Below are 24513 nucleotides of genomic sequence, written 5' to 3'. Positions count from 1 at the left end.
GCTCCTTGCATCCCTCTCCCGCCCCAACCCCTGCTCCTTTTCTGTGTGACACCCTCCCATCCCCCTCTTTTCCTGGACTTCCTGAACACCCTCCCCCTAAAACTCTTCCTTGTCAGGGTCTCTGTGTATCGCCCATTCTCCCATCCCCATTTCAGACTCCTCCATTTTCCCCTCCATACAACAGCTCTGAGCAACCCCATTCCCACTTCTCCCACACCTTTCATTTTCCTCCATGGCAGGGGCTCTGTGTGCTCCCCCATTCACCCAGCCCTCCATTGCAGGATCCCCATTCCTGCCCAAGGCAGGAGCTCCATGCCCCCCTCATTGCCCCTCCCCCACAGTAGGGTCTCTCATTCTCTCCATGCCCAGGAGTTCTGCGTGCCCATGCCCCTACTCCCCATGCCATGGGATTGGTGGGAATCCTCATTATTTCCTTCCATCAATTCCCACTTTGTCCTCCATGCTAGGGTTCTGTGTGCCCCCCTTCTTCCCACGCCCCATACCTGGGTCCCCCACTCTCCCCGCTGCCAGGGATTCATGCACCCCATTCTCCCCACCCCTGTGCCTTTACACCCCCTTCTTTCTATCTGGGAGATAAGTCATTCTGAGAGTCAACACATTAAATTCCATAGGCAGGATGAGCAGAGACATCACCATACCATGCCATCCTTACTTCTGTGCCGCTGCTGGCAGCAGCGCTGCCTTCAGAGCTGGGCACCGGGCCAACAGCTGCCTCTCTCTGGCCATCTAGCTTGAGTCCTGGCACCTCTTTCATTACAAATTAAGCATTGGTTGGATCAACAGACAATTGCAGAGGTGCTTGAGGCTGTAGCTGTACTAAAGAGCTGGCGGGAGGTTCATGTGTTCCTCATTTCCGCCTTTTGGTTTTCAGATTTCCCCCAGAAATCAGTAGGGTTCTGGCCCTTCGATGCAATGAACATTCTCTGAAATTTTGGGATTGCATGCAGTGCAATTAGACAGGCTGAGAAATGTCATTAAGTTGTGCGTGTTTAACTCTAACCCTAGCCACCCCATTGCACTTTTTTTTTTCAAAAGAACTTTCCTGTTCAAGTGTATCACACGGTGTTCCTCATATTGCTACTCAAACTATTCCACAATGAATAAATGAATGAAAGTTAAAAAAAAATCCTACTTGGGAAGGATCAGATTGAAATCCCTTGGAAGTCAATGTGGATTTTTTCAGAACTTTAAACAATCAAAACTCTCTGGTCTATTTTCAGTGGAGGTGTTCTGCAAGTATGTCCTCAAGTTTGTTTACCAATTTTTAATGAAATTCCCTGCTTAAAGATTGAGATGCTTGACTACTATGGTAGTGAGGGCCATAAAAGTACCTTATGGACTTTCCACCAGCAGGGGACTATATATGCATATTTTGGTATATGCATGTAGGGCAGAATCAAAGCTGCAATGTTTCCACCAGGGGACAAAAATTCTATACATTTTTGTAAGTAATACAGTAATACTTCTATGCTATCTTTACCACTGATTACTGCACCTGGAGTAATAAATTATGCATGCATGAGTCACATATGTACTGTAGCTTTATCAGTAGGCTGGGGTCATTGATCTCTAGTCTGCTTTAATTTACACACATAAATTCTTTAAAATCTCTTGCATTGTTCCAGCTGAAGACCACTTTAACTTGCTCTTTCGGACAACTGACCTGAGGACGTTCACTTCATGAAATGTTTCATAATAACTATTGATGTTTTTTTCCATGCAGTTTTTCTCCTTAGCCCCACCCCAATTTATGCTGTGTCCTACTGAAAGAATTAAATCCCCATAAAGTCACACAAATTGGAGTGGAAAAGGCCTATTAAGGTCATCTAGTCCATACCCTAGGGCCCAACAGCAGGATTGTTGCCAACAGCATAGTGCCTTGTCCATTCCACTTCAGTCAAATGCATGCATTTTTGTGCATAGCAGAAAATTATGTATAAACCATGGATAGTGGGTCTCACTTTTTTATTCTCATGGAAAATAATAAAGGAAGGAACAACACTGCCTTAAAGGCAACATTTTCAAAGGCTGGCATTACTCAGAAAAATGTGCATGCATGCACACATACAAATACCCGATTTGGACAAGAAAAATATATAATTGCTTGTGCAAATGCCTGTATATTACATGCACAAATGAAGATTATATGTAGGCAAATTTTTCATCCTGAACCTTCGCAAATGCATCCCTAGAAGTTTCAACCAGCCTACAAAAGGCATCACTGACCTTCAATAACAAAACAACACACACAGCATTATATGGTATGAGAGATCATATACACAACTGTTGGATCACAACTCCACCTCTACTAACAATGGTTTATGAAAACTTTCATTAGACACTATTTCCTGAGCTGTACACTGATAGGAGCTGAAGAGCTCAACATTTTCCAGATGCCTTTTTTATCCTGTACTTGCCAGTAAGGGCTTGTACTAAATACACTCTATTTCAGTAAACTGCGTGGAAATGATTAGCACAGAAATACAATGCCAGTCCATAACAGTATCTTGGAAAGCATCTGTTCTCTTTGCAATTTATTGTCTTAATTCAGTGTGATCTGTTTTAGTTTCAGTTTTATAATTTACCTGTTGACTACTTTAGCAAATGGGATTTGTCTGATGAAGCAACCTATCAACTTTTCAAATATTTAACAAGCAGCAGAGTTCTTTAATGTAAAAGAGAAAAGTCCAGAAAATTAAATTAAGGACTAGGCTCTTTTCTCCCTGATCCCCGCAGCAGACCTCTTCTGGGCATATCTGCTCTCCCTGCATATGCAAATGCCACAAAGAGGTCTGCTGTGCTGATTGGATAGAAGAACCTTCCCTGAAAACACATTCCCAGACTAGAAAGACTGAACACCATAAAACTGATAAAACCCATATGCACAGACAGACACATTTCCCAAGTCTATCTTCACTTTTTCTATTGCAGTCTTAAATCTTAATGTGACCTCCGTTCAGAAAAGGCACTTTAGCGAATGCCTGAGTCTTGTCCAGAATCAGAGCCCGGGCCTATTCCTGGGGGGACATTCAAATGATCAAATAGCTCAAAATGAATAAATAAACTCAAATTCGGGCATGATAAAGCTTTAAAACTGGTTAGGCTAAAATTTTCAAGAATACCTTCTGATCTAAAGGGCCTTGGATTTTTATTGCCCAGATTAAGATACTTAGGGCCTGATTTTTTTTTTTTCCCGAGTAGCTTAAATTCCTGTTGACCCCATCTAGGGTTGTGAGTTCTCAGCACCTCTGGAACAGGCCCAGGGTATATTACGTTAGACACTCGAAGATGCAGGCACCCAAAATCTGAAGCTGCATTTCAAAATGTGGGCCTTATTGTACATCCGAACAATGTCCATTATTCTGCAGCAGCTTCATGTGCAGCAGCTACAAAATAAGGCCCTAACTAAGACGAAGGAAAATTAAGCAATCTGGAAAAGATTCAAACCTAACTAAACATTTTAGTTCAACCAGTTAATGTGTTTCTTAAAGGAGATGTGTTACTCTTAGAGTCTTCACACATAAATGAGTATACCAAGGAACATGCATTCTGCCTAGAGCTGGGCAAATAACTGATTTTTTCAGTTCACTGGCAGTTCTGAAAAATAAATAAAAATTCAATTCAGGTCAAACCAAATTCAAAAGAATTCCAAACATATTTGGTGAATCAAAGTCTGGTTTGGGTAACACCTTGGAACTTCTCAATACCAACTGGCAAGGGAGTGCAGAGGGGTTACAAGGAATCTCTTGGGTGTGGCATGTACATTTTAGTTTACCAAAGAGTGTCACGTGATGTCTTGAAGCCTGTGTCACTTTGGTCATGAATATCTCTGTGAAATATATATATGGATACTATGTAGAGAGCTATGTATATATACCGAAAATGTGTTCTTACAGTCAGACTCTAAAGGCAGATGGGCCATCATGATCATCTAGTCTGACCTCCTGCACATTGCAGGCCACAAAACCTCACCCACCCAATTCCTGTAATAGACCTAAACCTCTGGCTAAGTTATAGAAGACCTCAAATCATGATTTAAAGACTTCAAGTTACAGAGAATCAATCCACCATTTACATTAGTTTAAACCTGCAAGTGACCAGTACCCCATGCTGCAGAAGAAGATGAAAACCCCCCCAGCATCTCTGCCAATCTGACCTGGCGGGAAATTCCTACCCGACCCCAACTATGGAGATCAGTTAGATCCTGAGCATGGGGGCAAGCCCCACCAGCCAGACACCTGGGAAAGAATTCTCTGTAGTAACTGAGAGCCCTCCCTATCTACTGTCCCATTGCCAGCTGTTGGAGATATTTGTTACTAGCAGTCGCAGATGGACTACATGCCATTGTAGGCAGTTTCATCATACCATCCCCTCCATAAACTTATCAAGCTTATTCTTGAAACAAGTTAGGTTTTTTGCCCCCACTGCTCCCCTGGGAAGGCTGTTCCAGAACTTCATTCCTCTGATAGTTAAAAACCTTCCTCTGATTTCAAGCCTAAAATTGTTGATGGCCAGTTTATATCCATTTGTTCTTGGGTCAACCTTGGGGCTTAACTCAAATAATTCCTCTCCCTGCTTTGGTATTTATCCCACTGATGTATTTATAGAGAGCAATCCTATCTCCTCTCAGCCTTCTTTTGGTTAGGCTAAACAAGCCAAGCTCTTTGAGTCTCTTATCATAAGGTAGGTATTCCATTCCTCAGATCATCCTCATAGCCCTTCTCTGCACGTGTTCCAGTTTGAATTCATCTTTCTTAAACATGGGAGACCCTATATTCCAAATGAGTAGTGCCTTGTACAATGGTACTAACGCTTCCCTGTCTCTACTGGAAATATCTTGCCTGATACATCCTAGGATGTTTATACTGTCTCATTCACAATGGGTCTCCTATCACCAAATGCAAATGAAGGATTGCAGGGACTTCAGAAAGAAATTAACAGGAAAAGAAAAGGAGTGGTGTGGGAAGGGGAAGAGGGGAGAGAGAAACCCTATCTGGAGGTGTATATCAAAGGTTTGCTCCACTGTATTTGGGAGGCAAAGATGATGCCCCGTCACTTTTCACTGAGGAAGAAAAAGTACTGCGATTTTGCTTCATTAAAAAGGGGTCTCAGCCAGGCTTGGTTGAACACGCTGGATAACTTTGGATGGAATCATTTTCTTTTGACAGGAGGTTAACCTGTTAGTCAAGTTTAGTCTCTAGAAAGCTTGTTATGATTTTGTTTTATATGTAACCATTTGTTTCCAGTATTCTTACTCACTGTCACTAGAATTTCTGTTCTTTGACAGTAAACATATTCTTGCTTTCACCATAAATACATCTAAGTGCTGTGGTGTTAACCAAAGTGATGCTCCAGAGTTGAATCTTACAAGTTGGTGTGTATTGGTCCTTTGGTAACTCTGTGAGTGTTCAGTGGAGAAGGAACTGGACCCTGCAGGAAATGCTCCAAGGACTCGGGGGTGGGTACATGCCTTTTGCTAGCTGTACAAAGCATGTGGCCTGCAGACCTGCCTGGAAGGAAGTGCTTGTGCTGCCAGAGGCTGTTGGTTTCAGGGAGCTGATCCACAGCAAGCAGAGACAAGACTCCTTTACAATAAAAGCAGGTGGTGGTGAGGTGCCTTATAACCGTGGGTACTCTGGGGGAGCATTCACATTGGGACAAACAAAATGTGTTTGACCTGAAATGTTTTGTTTCCAAGTGTTTTTAAAGGCCTAGGTTCGTGCCCTTCTTATAACGTTTAGCCCAGTGATTAGGCAAATTTCTACCAAATGTATCAATAGTTTCAGGTCAACCAAAATAGCTGTTTTCCAGTGAATAAACTGTTCACCCGATGTTTTTTGCCCTGTTCTAGTTCTGACACTATGAAGAGGAGGGGGTAGATTTTTCCTCAATCAACAATGTTTTAAAGTTTCAAGACTCAGACTATTTTTAGGAAGATTGTGCTCAAACTACCAAGAATATGGTCAAAAGCAGCTGCTAAAAATCTGCTTGTAGCCAATGACACATGACCTTTTACTGTAGCCCAGAATGAATTACTGCTTTTCATTTAATGGACAAAGCAATGCACAGTTCCCCATCAAAATTAAGAGTGTAGGGAGTGGTGGTAGGGGCATCACAGTACTCTTTATTTAATTTTGTTCTCTAGGTAGAATTTTTATTTATTATCACAAACAGTTTAGAGATTGAATTATTTCCCAGTGTTGATTCAGTGATTCATAGATATTCACGTCAGAAGGGACCATTATGATCATCCAGTCTGACCTCCTGCACAATGCAGGCCACAGAACCTCACCCACCCACTCCTGCGAAAAACCTCACACCTATATCTGTGCTACTGAAGTCCTCAAATCGTAGTTTAAAGACTTCAAGGAGCAGAGAATCCTCCAGCAAGTGACCCGTGCCCCATGCTACAGAGGAAGGCAAAAAACCTCCAGAGCCTCTTCCAATCTGCCCTGGAGGAAAATTCCTTCCCGACCCAAAATATGGCGATCAGCTGAACCCTGAGCATATGGGCAAGATTCACCAGCCAGATACCCAGGAAAGAATTCTCTGAAGTAACTAAGATCTCACCCCATTTAACATCCCATCACAGGCCATTGGGCCTATTTACCATGAATATTTAAAGATCAGTTAATTGCCAAAATCATATTATCCCATCATACCATCTCCTCCATAAACTTATCGAGTTTAATCTTAAAGTCAGATAGGTCTTTTGCCCCTACTGATTCCCTTGGAAGGCTATTCCAAAACTTCACTCCTCTGATGATTAGAAACCTTTGTCTAATTTCAAGTCTAAACTTCCCAATGACCAGTTTATATCCGTTTGTTCTTGTGTCCGCATTGGTACTGAGCTTAAATAATTCCTCTCCCTCTCCGGTATTTATCCCTCTGATATATTTAAAGATAGCAATCATATCTCCCCTCAACCTTCTTTTAGTTAGGCTAAACAAGTCAAGCTCCTTGAGTCTCCTTTCATAAGACAGGTTTTCCATTCCTCGGATCATCCTAGTAGCCCTTCTGTTCCAGTTTGAATTCATCCTTCTTAAACATGGGAGACCAGAACTGCACACAGTATTCCACGTGAGGTCTCACCAGTGCTTCATCTTTCAAAGACAGATAAATCCAGTTTCCATGTTTTCTATTGTGTTTGTCTTTAATATAAGACTTTCCATGACACTCTTCTTTGGACAAAACTATCTCCCCCACAAATACAATATTGTACAGTTTGCTCTGTTTGTGTGGTTAGCTGATGGCCTCCATCCAAAAAGTTGTAGCATTTCAATGACTGCATGTTGTAAACTGCATTGGGATGAAAGATGTGGTCCCCAAAATTATATTATGAGGAAGAAGGAGGGTATTAAGATGGTAAGAGAAAGAGGAGAATGGAAGAAATGAAGAGAATCAAGGAAGCTGTCATGTACCATAGGCCCATATTTGAGTGTGAGGACAATGTAGTTACAGCAGGGATGAATTTGTTCCATTGTGATTTGTACATCCCAAAATGAGGGTGGGGCAAAATTTAAATTTTGACCCCAATCTTCTTAGACAACTTCCTTTAACTTTTTTTCACTTTCTCTTCTCCTCCCTCATCAGCTCCCATTAAGTTTCACAGCAAGGTACTTAAGCACAGGCTTAATGCTGAACACCAAGTAGTCCACTAACTTCAATGTAGATACATGCTTTAGTACCTTGCTGAACTGGGACCTTTATTTCCCTCATCCTTGAAATATCATCATAGGTATAGAAACTTCCATGCCAAAGCACTTCACAACCTGCATGAATCCAACACTACTGAGGTGCCATGACCACTTGAGTTATGCCAAGGAAAAATTAGGCCCAGTGTGAACAGATTTGTTTGTAGGAAATTATGTTTATATTTTATATACTGTAGGGGAATGTTTACAATTTTAAAAAAATCTGTTTTCCTTGATATCTTATTTATCTAATTTGAGTCAAAACAAGTTGTATTTAAATTTTTAAAAATCCCTTAGAATACTGAATTTAAACACAACAGCCTCATGATGTTAACTGAAATCACTCAGCTCCTTTTCACTGTGCAAGGTGAATGAAATGCAAAAAGTAAACAGACAACCTAGAAAAGTAAATTAGATTTTAATAGCATGACCCAGAGAATGAGGTTTATTCCTTTTTCAAGATTCTTGTGACACTTTCTGAGTGTTAATGTGTTTTTTCCTCAGAGTTTGTCTGTTTATGAAGCCACAAGATGTTGAGTGGCTTGTCATACTTAGCCAGTCATCCATAGCAGACATGCCAAACCCGTGAAAAAAACCAACAGAAATTGGGTTTGTTTTTGGCTTAATTTGCTTATGAGTTGCTTGTTGACTTGTTTTTGGCTTGTAGATTTTTGCTTCTTTGGCTTGTAGCTTGTTGTAGTTTGTTGCTTCATTTTTTTTTTATCAGTTCCCAGCAAACAGGGCCAAGGGGGGGAGAGAGTCGGGGTGCACGGCGAGCCCACCACAGTCCCAAACTGCATACTGGGGGAGATCTAGTCACATAGATGTTGGGGTTCTTCGGGATTGGCTTGTTTTGGCCTTGTTTTGAAATGGGATTAGCTTGATTTTTGGCTTATTGTGAAAGTCAGGGTGCTTATTTACCACGTGAAAGTTGGCAACTGTGATCCATAGTGCTGACTTTTGAATGAAACCAACCACATGTGGTTCTGGGGTTTAGGCCAGGTGCTCAGACAGGGGTACCATCCCTGGCTCCACCTGTCATGAGGGTTTCTGGGCTGGGAAGACTGGGTGAATATGGAAAGCAGACCCTCCCTGACCCAGCTTACCAGGGCCTGGAGAAGTACTGCTGAGTGCCCTCAATTTCCACTGAAGTCATTAAGAGTTGAATGTGCTCAGCACTTTGTTCAGTTTGAATGCATACATGAACCAGTATATGTTTGTCTGCAATAACACACGATAAGATGCTTTCACTCCAGTGAGAAAAAAACTCTGATTAATACAATTCATTTAAGATTCTTCTGTCCGACCCAGGTAACTATATATGTTTTATGCATAATTGCTATTTTTAAAGTGTCAGATATTTCATTTAAAAACGAGATAAAAAGCCCTCTTTCAGTCTGAATAATCTGTTATTTTAAAATGCCGATTTTTGCAAATAATTTATTTCCATCAGGAGTGCCTGTTTTAAATTAGACCTTCTTTTGGCTTTTTGGCATGTCTGTTATACCCACTTATATGCTCTGGACCTGATTCTCATTTACACTAAAGCTCATTTATAATGTTCTGGCAGCATAAAGGGGCCTTGGAGTGGTCTTAATTGTAATTTATGTTTTTGTGTAAATGAAAATCAGGCCACCAGTATATTCACCTACACAGTGATAAGTGGATGCAGGGAGATCTATGAGAGACTAACGAATAGATTCCATTATAAGTTAAATAACTTCACACATCACTTCTGAATTTAGTCCTTGAGAGTACAGCAGATGAAAATGAGAGGGGTAAAAATAGGATAAAGATTTTTAAATATCCTTTCTCTTAGTAATAAAAATACAGCTGTATATTATATTTTGATGGATACTATTATTCAAAGAAATGTAGTAACTACAATTGGCCTGGCTGAAACTTCCCCAAATGGCCCTACTGTTTGTTCTTACCTCCAATCATCCTTTGAGAGGTTAGACAAAATGTTCATCTCCTCATCATCTTGCAAAAGGCGATAGGCTGCACTAACATGGTGATTTTCGAGCACAGATCGGTCATTGTACAGAATGGCTGAATCCGACCTAGAATTTAAAAGAATGTCAAAAAAGTTATGTTTCTTTCCATTACATGTCAGTCTCACATTCAGAAATATTACTATGATTCACAATTACAGACTATATATTGATATTTTTAAAGTAAGTGTAATGCTTATTCATTGCTATGTAGCTGGGGGAACCATTAAAACCAATGGTTGAAATTCACCTCAGGGAAAAAGCCTTTAAAAACCCCATTCACTGCTTAAGACCCACCCAAATACTGTGTTAAAGATTTAAAAGGAGTGCTGAGAGACATTTGACTGCTAACTACTTCATAAATATCAGTCATTGGGTTAAACAATGAGGCTTTTGCTCAGTTCTTACTAAAGTCAAACTCTTATTTTGTGTGAGTTAGGGATTGCAAGATTGGTCCCCGTATTATTTTCTGAACTGATTATTTTAAACAAGGAATTCATAGCGCAACCACTGACACCTACAGACCTCCTGCTGAGAACACCTGACCTTTGACACAAAGGGAAACATTTCCAAAGGCACACAGAGCAGTTTGGTGCCCAGCTCTTACTGAAAGTCAGTGGAAGTTAAGATGCCTAACTACCTTTTGTGCCTTTGAAAATCTCCCCCAAAAGAGTTGTCTGCTTCCAAAATGGCACTGGTCTATCCAAGTTCTTGCCCACCTAAATGTCCTGCAGGGCTCTCCAGTGTTTTCAAATATGGCTACCACAACAATCGTTGAAGCATTATGAACACATTCTATTGCTACAGGCATGGCACTCGGCAGGGAGAGGGACTGGCGAAGGCTGCTGATGTGTAGTTTCCAGTTCTTTGAGATTTATTTATGAATATCTATTTTCTGTTTGATTCATTCAATGAAATGTTGGCTTCTTCAAGTTGAAACAAACAGAAGAAGAAGAAACATAACCAAAATACCTCCAAACCATTCCAGCATGGCCGACCATTTATTTAGCAACTGGCAGCTTTATGAAATATAAGTTATTCGTCCAAATTCTCTTCTAAGTGGCTTCAGTGTAAATCTGAGGTTACTCTATTTGAAGTTAGTGGAGTTACTCCAACTTTATGCTGGTGTAACAGAGGAATTTGTCCCAATGAATGGAAGACATTCATGATCACAAAATATAGTATAAGTGGAAGAAACTGAGATATAATTCTTTAACCATTCTACCTATGTATATATTAAAAGAAAACACAAAACAAAAAAGAGTCCCAGAAAAGTCGGGTATAGACAAAATTAGCATTCTTCCCTCCCTTCCTTAAGTAATTTACAAAGGCCTCACCGTGTCTGAATGTGAAAGTTGTTGGTGGTTCCAGTGTGTTCATAGTCATGGACGGCAGCTGCGAAGATCATAGCAAAGATCTCCAGCTCTGTCAGCCAGTGCTGAAATGGAGATTATAGAGCAATCAGATAAGCTGTCATTTTCTCAGGCATTAAGGCTTTCATCTGTTAAGGCAAGCTTTCTCTTGCTGACAATACACACGGCATATTATTGACTTTTCCCTACAGCCTGTCAGCTGTTCCAGAGCAAACTTCTCCAGCTCCTACATGAAAGCTGAACCATTGTTTTTCCTCAAGGTGGATCTAAATAAATTAAACCCTGGCAAAATATTTTAAATTTTTTTGACACTAAAAAGGCTGAAGCAAGGGGAGGAGAACATTTACTTTCTTTAAAAGGAATATGAACAACAACAAAAAAGATGCAAGCTCAAGAAAGGGAGCGTTTTCTATTCTGAGAGAAACACAAAACCTAATGATGCATGTGCAAATATACACACAATATAAAATACACATGCAATCTGCTATGTTAGCCTAGAATAGTGATGTTACAAGCCTCAAATACACTAGGACTTTGCTAATTCCCAATGACTAAGAGACCCTTTGCGAATTACTGAATTATGTGTATTGACTAAAAGGCAAACACATGCAATATTAAAGCAAGAATATAGCATCACAAAAATGTAATTCTAGTTGTTTATTTATAATTAATTGAAAAATATTGAGAAAGTCATGGGGTAACATTTTCAAAAGCACCTAAATGACGTAGGAGCCCAAGTCCCATTTTTCGAAGTGCTTAAATCAATTAATCATTCTGTGCCTCAGTTTCCCCACCTAACAACATGCACCTACCTCCAGGAGTGCCATTAGGATGAAAGTAGTTAATGTTTGCATAATATAGTGAAAACAAAACACCAGATATTGTCAAAACTACTAATATAATTAAATAAATCTGCAGTTTGGAAGCAAGGATAACCCTAGATTTTGAGTGCCCTACAAGTTGGGTGATCCCTCAACCTCTGCATACTCACAGCACCCCCACCGCTGGCCATCTCCTGTGTGCCTGTAACACCACTCCCCTTCTGTGGTAATCCTGACCCTCCCCCACTGGCGAAGTTCTATAGCCTCTACTGCCCTAAAGCTGGCGTACAAAGTCAGATTTCATCCTAAAAACAATATCAGATGTCAGCAGTAAAATATTTTGCCCAGCTCTAAAAATCATCATCAGAACTGGCACTCTTGTTCATAGAGATTAAGGCTGGAAGGGACCACCAGATTATCTAGCCTGCTCTCCTGTATATCACTGGCCACCAGCACCATCTGGCACCCGCACACGAAACCCAACAACCCAAATTAGACCAAAGTATTATAACCAATGAGAGATTAGATTATGATATGCCACAGGCAGAGACAAGAAGGGACCGAGGTGCACCAGTGCCCAAATCCACTGCAATGACAGGGAAATGATTAAATGAGATACACCCAGATAATTCTGGCAAGTGACCAGTACCCACATACTGCAGAAAAAGGCAAAAAAAACCCAAGGTCACTGCCAATTTGACTGGGGAAAAAATTCCTTCCCAACCCCACATATGGCAATCAGTTAGACCTCAAGCTTGTGAGAAGGAACCAGCCAGCCAAGCACTTGAGAGAGAAAATATTGATGTCACTTCAGAGCCCTGGCCCTCCCCACTCAATGTCCCATCTCCAGCTGTGGCCATCCCTGATGCTTCACAGAAAGAAGATTTAAAACAAAATCCTAGCATACATTTGGGGGTGGGGAATCCTTTCCTGACTCCTGCAGGTGGCTGGCTGAAACCCTGAAGCATGAGCTTTAGGAAGATAAGACATAAACCAGAAGTGAGTCCCAGGGCTGCTGAGCCCTGCCCCCTTTTATCACAAGCAATACCATCATACAATTATACTCATAAATGTGTCCAGCTTCTGCTTAAAGCTAATTAAGTTGTTTGCCCCCACAACTACTGGGAGGCTGTTCCAGAACTTCACCCCTATGATGGTTAGAAACATTCTAATTTTCCAGCCTGAATTTGTTCATAGCCAGTTTATATCCATTAGTTCTTATGCCAATATTGTCCTTTTGCTTGAATAGCTCTTCAGTCTCTCTGGTATTTACAAAGAGCAATCATATCTCTTCTCAGCCTTCTCATCCAGTCTTCCAAGCTCTTCCAGTCTCCTCTAATAAAATAGACAATCTGTTCCCCTGATCATCCCAGTAGTTCTTGTTGGCAGTTTTATTCAGATGGACAAGGTGTGAACAGGCATGGAGATTGAACTACTCTCTTATTCCCTTCCCCGCCCCTCCCCCCCCATGTTCCCTCCAGAATTAGAACAGAGTTGGAAAATGCTGGGGGTTGTGAAGGTTTCATTGTCTGTATGTTGCTGTGTCTGTCCTGAGGATAAACAGCATTTACTATTGACAAGGAAGATGACTTCAAGCAACATGGAGGATAGGTCCATCAATGGTTATTAGCCAGGGATGGTGTCCCTAGCCTCTATTTGCCAGAAGCTGGGAATGGACAACAGAGGATGGACCACTTGATGATTTCCTGTTCTGTTCATTCCTTCTTAAGCACCTGGCATTGGCTACTGTCAGAAGACAGGATACTGGGCTAGATGGACCCTTGGTGTGACCCAGTATGGCCAGAATTATGTTCTTAACATAATTCTGATAACCTTAAGTTACATCAGGATGGCCAGACTGCTGGTTCTCTAGGAAGTAGCATGCAATAGACCCACACTTCAATTCTCCAGAGGTGGTCTTTCATTTCCCAAATGGAAGCAGTTTGCTCAGCTCCTGGAGTCCCTTCTCTCAGCTCTGTTACTACTCTGATGTAGGTGGAGAGTCATTAAACAGGCTTGAAATCCCATCAGGCCCTCCATGGTCAAACAAGATCAGCGCAATGCAGGGTCTTGAAATGGAGAGGAAGGTTACTGAGGACAGGAGTAAAACGCTATTTATTGAGAACACCCACAGAAAACACAGCCTAGGGTTACTACAGAAGAACAGTGGATGGCAAATAAAATTCAATGTAAATAACGTATAGTTAAAATAGCTCTGTGAATAGAGGGGAAAAATGAAACCTTTAGTAAATGATCAAAAGTTTTCAGTCCCCACTTCAACTACAACCATAATAAAGAAAATAAAGATGATGCCAGGCAGCCGGCATTTAACAGATACAATCTCCATCCAAGTGGAGATATTACCTTTTACTTGTGGACTTCATCTTGCAGAATGGGGCTAGCTTTAAAGAACAAAGCCGTTAAGAATGATTGAGAAAGCAGCAGGGCTCGCCCATGTGGGGGGAAAACAGGGGGGGGGAGAGAGCAAGGAAATGTGAATGTTTTTCATTTCTGAAGGGGTGACAAAAAATGATCCAGAACAAACTCTTCAAAGATGATGGAAAGAAAGAAATGAATCAAAGAATGAGCATTGGATCCCAAATGGGGAACAAAGAAAGGGAAATGAGGCATGGCTGTCGTTCACAAAGGCATAATAAACATGAAGAATCAACTACTAAGAAGAGCCACTAGGGTCTAAACAAAAGACTCACTGTGTGCATAGGGAGTGAGAACAAGAAAAGACTAGATGAGCTTCCCAATGCAAAAGTGAGTGGAATGAATTGCCAGGAAACACAGGAAAATGAAACAAAGAAGAGAAGGATGGAGATAATTAGCGTATTCCTTTTCTCAGAGTTTATGTTCATTCATTCCAAAGAAGTTATCAGTTTCAGATCGCATATAGTCATGATGATCGGCTTATTAACCATAAAAGCCAGCAGGTTTTTTCTCCCCATTTGGTTCAAACACAAGTGTCAGAGAAATCTTATGCTTCAGCAGTTTAACAGCTCTGCCCTATGAAATGTGCCATTATCAAAAATTGCAGAAGTACAGAAAGCGCTCTCATCGTTTAAAGGTTTGCATATAACTGTGTGATTGCACAAAGAGATCACACAGTAATTCCCAATAATTATCAAGATTAATCAGATAATATTCATAAAGGGGAAAAAATAATTAAGTCACACTTGAACAACAGAGGTAATTAAAGAAAGGAAGAACGAGAGAAAAACAGATATCTATGCAGTGCAACTCTTAAAAATATTTCTAAGTTGTGTGCTTGAGTATTTATTCTCTGAAATATAAACATTAAAAAAATCCAGTATTAACTTTGTACATCAAAATTAGGATAATACTGAAAATATTATACTGCCTTGATATATACTGATGGCAGCTCTTCACCTCGAATATTGTGTTCGTTTCTGGTCGCGCCACCTAATAAAGATATATAAAAGGTCTCGAGAAGTACAAGGAGAATGATTAGAGGTATGAAAAGACCTTTGCCTGAGGGGAGATGGAAGAGATTAGGACTACATAGTTTAAAGAGAAAATAAATAACGGGGGACATGATGGAGGTCTTTGAAATACTGAATGGGATAGAGAAGATGAATCAGAGGCTCCTTTTTACTTTCCCCCCATAATATTAGGACAGAGGTCACCAGATGAAATTAAAGGCTCACAATTAAAACTGATAATACTTTTTTATGCAATAAATAATACTTCCGCGGGATATTAGTGAGTTCATGACCAGATTTTAAAAATATTTAGAAACTAATGTGAACAAAAAAAATATTCGCAGTAGGAACTAAACAGAATAATGACATTAAGGGGCATACATCATCATAACAACCACTAAGTGCCTGGGTTAAGCACAAGCTTCCACTATGCCAGTGCATAATTGCCTATTACAGAAATTTTCACATTCCTGTCCGGCAACTGGAGCCGGCCACTGTCAAAGACAGGATACTGGACTACTGATCTACCCAGCATGGCAATTCCTAAGGCCTTATCATTTTATTTGGATTATATTAGTGAAAAACCGGTCATTATTCACGAGGCATAAGCCTGACCTTGTATTCTTTGCTCACCAGAAAGCCCTACAGACTTCACTTGGAGTTCCTACATAGGCGCCAACTTCCTCTCTGGCTGGCGGGTGCTCAACTCCCACCCCCGGCTCCTAGCCCCACCTTTGCACCGCAAGACTTCCACTGAAACCAATCATAGTCACTGCAATCCAAGGGAATTTGACTAAAGACAAAAAACTCAGCAAAGATTGCAGGATCTGGCAGCACTGTATATTATTAGCAGCCATCAAAATAAATAATACCAAAATGCCCTAGGGTGTACACATAGGACTCCCATTGAAATAAACACTGCTCACGTGCACATTCCCAAGGTCAGCAGTTGGCACTAATTTGTTATCATCTAATTTGTAATCACTAAAGCTCATTCAGAAAATTATTTTTAGATTCTGAGCTGGATGATAACGTGAGGAAGGAAATAGATCCTATATATATTTTTATTGGGTCATTGTACATCTGTTATGTATGTCTGTTTCCCCTCTGCCTTCCCCCAAAGGAGTGGCTTGCAGCCTTACTATTAGTGTTATTGTCAAAGGCAAGTCAACAACCTCATGGCGGTTGAGGCTACTCAAGCAAAACATTTAAAATAAATTGATCTGGACATTGAACAATTTACTGTAAAACAAACACAAAAATCTTTAAGCCAAAAACAAAGGCACCAAAAATATGAAGATGAAATTCACCAGCTCAGTATAAATCTCTATGCTCCATTCTGTTTAATAACTGACAACCCAAATCCATTCTCTGATCTTATAAGTAGCATAAATATTTCTTCTAAAAACAAAAGATGACTAGGAGCACCAGCTAACAATGCTGAAGTTAACAGACTATCACATGCTGATAAAAACCCATAAAAAAATATTTTATTAGCTGGCTCATGACCTACTCTCAGGAAAGCAAGAACAAGAACTAAAAAGGTCAGATCTTAATTCCATCCAAGTCAACAGAAGTTTTCCCACTGATGTCCACTGAATCGGGATCAAGCTGTTAGTTAAGATGTGGGAGAATGGATTTTAACTTAACGGTATCAGTAACAAATTGTTAAAGTGCAATTACACTCTGAAAACTGCCCCTGGAAAAAATGTCATTTTGGGGTTCCAGGATTATTTTCTCTCAGCGGACTTCACATCCAGTTTGTTCAGTTCAAAAATAAAAAGATACTTTTTTCTAGCTGCCATGTCTCATCCTTGGATTTAAAATCCAAGTTGTGCTGTATCATGTATCGTCATCAGTGACTGGTGATCCCTCATTTTCGAGGATGATCTCTGCCACGGATTTATATATGGGTCCTGAGATGACTCAGGAATCCGATCCTGGAACCGCAAATCCACCTGCAGTAGGTACAGACATTTTGTGGCAGGCCAGTGGCCTGCTGGGAAAAAGTTATTTCTTTTTCCTTCCTTCTCTCTCTTTTCAGCTTCAAGGGCAATGCATTTCTCCTCTAACAATAACATAGTCAAGAAGGTGCTGATGCCTGGAGTAAGCGTGTCTCCAGGTGGTCTGATACTTCTCACTTAGTCTAAAGAGCGTGTTCGTGATGATCAGGCCATGTTCTACACACTTGCTCAGGAGGAGGATGGCATTGGAATTAGCCTTTCCTACTCCTTCTTTTCCAATAGCGCCATTCCAGAGATCTGACTCCCACCCGACTCTAGCGTTAAAATCTCTGAGGAGAATGATCTTATGCTCCTTGGGAATGTTGATCAAGACTTTGTCAAGATCTGTATAGAATTGTTCTTTGATATCCTCAACAGAATCAAGCATTGGGGCATACGTGCTGACGACAGCAGCAGACTGGTTGTTGCTGAGCTCAAGACGAAGTCATAAGACGTTCATTGATTCCTACAAGAAATTCTGTAAGCTGACTGACAAACTTATTCCTAATTGCAAAACTGACACCATGAATATGCCTGTCCTCTACAGATTTTTTTTGCCAGAAAAAGATGTAACCACCACCTTCTTCTCTCAGTTGACCTTCATCTTGGCACCTTGTCTCACTCAGGGCAGCGACGTCGATGTTATATCTTTCAAGTTCCCTGGCAACGACAGCAGTTCTTCTTTCCAGCTGTACATTATTTTTGTTACCCATCAGGGTGCGAACATTCCATGTAGCAAAAGTCACTGTCTTTTTATAGCTTTGATTGCAGGCAGTGATCCCACTGGACGCGGTAATCCAGCCAGGAGTGTATGAGACAGCCTAGGTTTAAGGCACCTCCCCATGTGGGATGAGCAGAGGGGATCCTAAAGAGGACTGCTCAGTCATAATAGTAGCTGCCGAATTGAACCCTGTCTCAGTCCTGGTGCCAGACGACCATCTAATTACCACCACCTATGTGCAGATTCATGGCTTGGGACTGCCAGATCCACTAATCCTGTCCCCGTCACCACTAGTCTGTTGCCACAGGGCTTGGAAGGTTGGAAAGATGTTATTTCCCATGATAGAAGCCTGCGCATGATTTCTTTTAACGTGGGGAAGCTGGTGTGCCTATAGCGACCACACGATCATGACAAGTTGGAAGTCTGGGGCCCAGTGGCAGGGAAAGTCCAAGATGACTGGAGATCTCCACTTGCTGCAGCCTTCATCCGCTTTCACAGCCGTTGAGATCCGAGGACCCTCTTACGCCTGATCCACCATTGAGGACTTGGGGGATTGGACTGTGCTTTGTCTATGACCTCTCCTCAGACCTGTTCGCCTTGGGAGACCCTACTGGGAACATGAAGCTCCCAATAACTTAGCTTTGAGGATCATTGGAACACGCAAGCCCCTTCTCCACACAAGGTGATGGTCCAAGTAATCTGTATGAAGATTCAACAGGTCAGATTCTGTGATTATACCATATCCATCAAATTCTGCCTTTTACCACACCTGCATAGCCCTGCTGTCTTCAATGGAGTCAAACAAGTGTAACAGAGAGCAGAATATGGAACTTACAGCGTTCTGTTGGTGATGCATGAGCTAGAAAAGAACACAGCTCACTCTCCCACAGCTGTGATGGTGCTACAGTACTAACATGCCAAAAATAATAAAGTAACAAATATGACCCTGAAAACACACGGGCAGTAGGTCTGTTGAATAAGTAGGAGCCATTTTTACACAGTCACTTTTCTGAGCAGAACTGCACCGTAGGAAGTAGGAAGAGTGCCATCTTTATGCTGTTTGAGGAAAGGAAAGGAATCAGTTGGTTCACCATCATAATGCAATTCACATTACACATGGCTTTAATATCCTTAGTAATTATGCCCTTCAGTGGGTTTTCTTTAACCTACATGCTAAATATCTGCAGTGAAACAGTTAAGAATATTAGACTGGTTTGTAGTAGTTAGTTGTGGGTCTGAATCTTATCTCACTTACTTTAGTGAAATCAGAAGTAACTGGTAGGAGTGAGACTGGAATCCGGCATTATGTCTGTACTGAAACTTTTATTAACAGTCAGCACAGCAGATTTAGTATTTCTTTAGGTCTCTCTGTTGCAGTCTCAGAAACTATCATCATCTCCAAGATTTATCAGCTGGGGAAAAGGAAGACTAAAGTCTTACCAACAAGAGAGGAGGAAGATGCAAGCATTAATATGGGCTTGTCTACACTTGAAAAGCTACAACAGAACAGAGACAGCTGTGCCACCATAGGGCTTCAGTGTAAATACTACTTACGCTGATGGGAGGAGTTTTTCCTGAGAGGTGGTAGCATGGTTGACAGAAGAATTCTTCCACCTACCTACTGTTGTATACATTGGAAGTTAGGTCAGCTTATCTATGTCGCTCAGGGGTGTGGAGTTTTCACACCCCTGAGTGACATAACTGGGTCCACTTAACTTTTTAGTGTAGAACAGGCCTAACAATGCTGAGTCATTTGCAACTGGGAGTTTCTTTATCTTTGTCCTAATATTACAAGTTTAATAACAAACTCTGAAGAATCAAAGGATGTTATGTAAAAGATACTTTTCATTTGAAATCTAAGGCTTTTTTGGTTTCTGTTCGAAAGTAGTACATGGATACTTGCAATGGGAGGAGTCCATGCAGAACACAATTGTATGGGCTTAAGTAGGCTGTTTCTACAGTAAATGAACCGTATTTCAATAAAAATAAAGCACAGCACAATTTTATTTAACAACATACTAGTCACAGCAACAGCAACCAATTCATTCAATTGTATACCAATTAGTGTGGGTTGGAAAATGGAATTTTTCCCTTCCATGAAAAATGTCAAGCTTTCAGAAAAAACAGTTTCATCCCAAACTGGGAAGAAAAACCAAAATGTCTATTTTGCTGAAAGAAATTTTAATTTGTGTTTTTGTTTTGGGTCAACTGAAGCACTTTGTTTTTATAAATTTGAAATGTTCTTTCAATTTCAAGCATTTTCATATAAATAAAAGTAAATTTAAAACAGACTCATTAAAAAAAATCAAGTTTCCTTTCTGAAAATATCAAAACATCCCATTTTTGACATTTTTTAAATTCCCTTTTTTCCAATTTTTTTCTGAAACAAAATTTTACCAAAATCAGTACAACTTCACAACAAAAAAATTCAGTTTCCTCCAAATAACATGTTCTGACAGAAAACTGTTTCAATGAAAATTTTTTGACCAGCTCTAATAACAATGGAAAATGTTGTAAAGTGTTTAATGCTATTTTCTATTAACCTCTTTGTCAAAGACTCATAGACTTTAAGGCCAGAAGGGACCATTATGATCATCTAGTCTGACCTTCTGCATAACCTAAACCATAGAATTTCACCAAGCCCGTAACTTCTGGTTGAGCTAGATCGGATATTTTAGAAAGATATCCAGTCTTGATTTAATGACTTCAAACAATGGAGGATTCACCACGTTACTAAGTACATTGTTCTAAAGTACATTGTTATACACTTGCACTTGACTTTCAGTTTGAATTTGTCTTGCTTCAGCTTCCAGTCACTTAATTTTGCTATGTCTTTGTCTGATACATTAAAGAACCCTCTGTAATCAGAAATCTTTTCCCTGAATAGGTATTTATAGGCCACAATCAAGTCACCTTTTAACCTTCTCTTTGTTAATCTAAACAGATTGAGCTTCTTTAGTCTCTCTTGCTGTAGGTTTTCCTGACTTCTAATCATTCTTAACTGCAGGGTCTGCACCCCCTCCAGTTACCGTAGGGGCATGCATCACCTCAAAGGAGACAAAAGGAGGTAAGGCCTACACCAGTTCTATCAAGGAGGGATTGTGCCATTCTACTTCACTAGAGTTTCAGTATAACCAATATATCGTAGATATCTGTATAGCTCCCATCACCATACTATCTGAGATTCTCATAGTCTTTAATGTGTTTATCTTCATGACACCCTTGTAAATAATATTATCCCCATTTTGAAGATGGGGAACTGAGGCACAAAGAGACTAAATGACTTGCCCAAGATCACACAGGGAGTCTGTGGCTGAGCAGGGAATTGATCGCAGGTTTCCCAAGATTAGCACTCCAACCACAAGACCATCCTTCCACTCCATGATCATTATAAACAGAATTTCACTATATCCAAAATCACTATAAAAGGAATTTCACTATATCCAAGTTTTCCAATAATACTGAGCACCTACAGAGCACTTTTCATTTTCATAGCACTTAGAAACACCAAGTTCATCTACAGTAGGAATATGTTCCACTGTATATAATCTCTTTAATGAGTGGAAATGCTGCAGTCTCATTATTCTGGTATTCACGTACTTACCGCTACACCTGTCTTAAAAAGGAGATAATGTACAGTCTGTGTAACATCTGCTGCATGCATTAGATTGTGATAAGGATTTTTATGTTTGCTGTATCCAACTTCCAGTGCTTCCACAAAGGAGACAAGAGCAGAAATGGGAATCTAAAAAAGGAAACATGAAGTTAAATGCACTGAGGACAGAATTATCTTCAATTATTAGCATTTTTATGAGTAACTTTCATCTAGTGCCCCAAAATGTGGTCTATACATAAATAAATCACCTAAAACAGCTTAGCAGACACTGCGGAAACTGACAGTAAATCAAGAAGTTTACCCATTCCTAATCACGTCAGGGCTGAATCACACACACATACACATTAACAAGACAGTACACTACTACGTGCCTGTTTGAAGACATAATGCAGAATAAAAAACAACAGACAGCCCTTGATTGATTGCCCTTGAAGAAATGTCTCAATATAGGTCACAAGGTGTTTGTCTGTTCTCTCATGACCCATTGTTATACATCATTGCTTCACAATTCATGGCTTAGGTTATTAATGGTACATATTAGAGGTAGACTGAAACATTCCATAAGAGAAGCATTATTTACCTAAGTCTCTGCTTAGTAACTATTTCCCAAATTCTGCCCTCAGACCCAGGATAGGTTTGCAACACTCACTCACTTCAATAGTAATACTATACACATAGGTGAGGGCAAAATTAAGCGATTTCCTGGGGAGGAGAGTGACACTAATCCAACCACACATTCAAGGGAATGGCAACATCTGTTCTCCAAAGTTAGTACCACATGCTCAAACCAATTTCAGACGTTCTTGTGTGGTGGCTATCTGGATCTGTACTTTCAGTGGCATTACCAGCCAGAAGCAAACTGTACACAACTCTGCCTTGTGTGTGCATGGTGGGACTGTGTGTGTCGGGGGAGGGGGGGAGGGGAAGGGGAAGGCAGAATCTGACCACCCTGGGAACATCCTCTTTAGATATGGGGCAGTCCCTAAAGAAGCCCAAAGAGTGGGAGACTCGAGGGTCTCTTCTTAGAAGACAACAATAGTTAGTGGGAACCTCAGGGCAAGACAGGTGCCAGGGAAGTACGGGTCAGAGAAAGAATTTGGCCAAGGCAAAAGGGTGAAAAGTCTCATGAGAACAGTTATTTTTTCCTTGTGAGGTTTCCACCATTTTTGTTCATGTTCCAGATTTAATTGAGAATACTATCCAAGGTTGGAATATAAAACCCAGCTTCGGCAGCATCTGGAACTGGACACCACTAGGTCACCAATCTCAAATTTTGTTTTACGCTTGACTGTTTAATTCCTTTCCCAAGCTATGAAACTCAAGACTCTAGAGAATGAGGTCAGTGAAAACATTCAGCGTACATGGCACACCGGAATGAGGTGTCCTCGAAAAAGTGTGAGAGAAAATAAGGGTAGATGCATATAGAAATAGTATCAGTGGTGCATCTACTACTTCCATTTTTGCAACAGCCTCAAGACCTCAACAGAACTGAAGGCTTGAAATGATTCATGCTCTCCATACAGCTGAAGAAGTAATATAAAGCTTGAGTGGTGGCAGGACAAGCAAAGATCTGTCAAGGAAGATAAGGATAAAGTATTTGCCTGAATGAAGAGAGAGAGAGCTTGCTAAGTAGTCCCTCAGATGTACAGTATATCTCTATTACTGTCCTGTTGATAGCTCTGGTCAATAAGACACAACTGTGCAGAAGTGAAACTTGAACAGTACAGATCTGAAAGGCTGAATGAAGCAGACATCAGTAGCTGGCTCTGTGGATGAAATTTATGTGGGGAAAGTGATAAAAGGTTTTGTGTGTTCTAGTTCAAGGACTTGATCACAGTGCTTACAAAAAACAAGTATTGAGAAAAGATTAATCATTCATAGAGCTTCTTTCTGAAAAGTACAAATTCTAGTCAGAATACATGTATCATTGTAACATTATGCTCCATATTCTTCATAGAAACATTGATATGATATGAATATGGCATAACTAAGATATGTTTTATGCAAGATGGACCATGTGAGGTATCATTGGAAAGTTATGTCAGTTATGATCTACTGAATGTGATTATCCAATTTGCATGCATGCATAATTTCTGTATCTGAAGTTAGGAATATTGACCATGTAACAATTACAACTGTGTGTGTACTTGGGGAATGCCCAGCAGACAGTATGCAATCAGTCTGGATGGGCCATTAGGAAGGATAGTAGGACTGTGAAGATACTAATCTCCCTCCTTCCTGAGAAGTTTCCTAAGATGTTGCTTTGACACTGCAGGGTCATGTGATCATTTCACCTGGTACAGGATAGCATCTTGAAATGCTGGTACTTTTCCATGGGAAGGGGATGGGGTTCAAACTAGGAAGCAAAGCATTCCCACCATATGCAAATCCTATTTGAGGCTGGGGAGTGAGTTAATCTAGGCTTTTCTCCACAACCACCCCGCCCAAGAAGGAAGACTGCTGAAAACACCGGAAGAAACAAAGGAACTGAGCTGGGGGAGGCAGGGGCTGAGACCAGGCAAGAAAGGTCAGCCTGTAAAGGAATTGTCATAAATATAAAGGGAAGGGTAACCACCTTTCTGTATACAGTGCTATAAAATCCCTCCTGGCCAGAGGCAAAATCCTTTCACCTGTAAAGGGTTAAGAAGCTAAGGTAACCTCGCTGGCACCTGACCCAAAATGACCAATGAGGAGACAAGATACTTTCAAATCTGGAGGGGGTGGGGGGAATGTTTTTGTCTGTCTGTGTGATACCTTTGCGGGGAACAGATCAAGGATGCAAGCCCTCCAACTCCAGTAAAGTTAGTAAGTAATCTAGCTA

The 24513-nt window shown here is 40.6% G+C and overlaps 1 protein-coding gene across 10 annotated transcripts in view; it reads right to left on the bottom strand.

The window, feature by feature from the left end:
• The window catches only part of PDE1C (phosphodiesterase 1C), a 419031-nt gene that overhangs the window by 77411 nt on the left and 317107 nt on the right, over nucleotides 1-24513 (bottom strand). For all 10 annotated transcript variants that reach the window (XM_073332967.1, XM_073332968.1, XM_073332972.1 and 7 more), the window contains 3 exons: nucleotides 21681-21821; nucleotides 11047-11147; nucleotides 9650-9778 (listed from right to left, as the gene is read on the bottom strand). In XM_073332967.1, the coding sequence (XP_073189068.1) occupies nucleotides 9650-9778; nucleotides 11047-11147; nucleotides 21681-21821 (371 nt within the window). The remainder of the gene's footprint in view (nucleotides 1-9649; nucleotides 9779-11046; nucleotides 11148-21680; nucleotides 21822-24513) is intronic.

The sequence above is a fragment of the Lepidochelys kempii genome, chromosome 2, assembly GCF_965140265.1.
Source record: "Lepidochelys kempii isolate rLepKem1 chromosome 2, rLepKem1.hap2, whole genome shotgun sequence".
In the NCBI taxonomy this organism is placed as follows: Eukaryota; Metazoa; Chordata; order Testudines; family Cheloniidae; genus Lepidochelys; species Lepidochelys kempii.
Note: the sequence above shows the minus strand (reverse complement) of the source record. Positions and strands in the feature narration are given on the sequence as shown.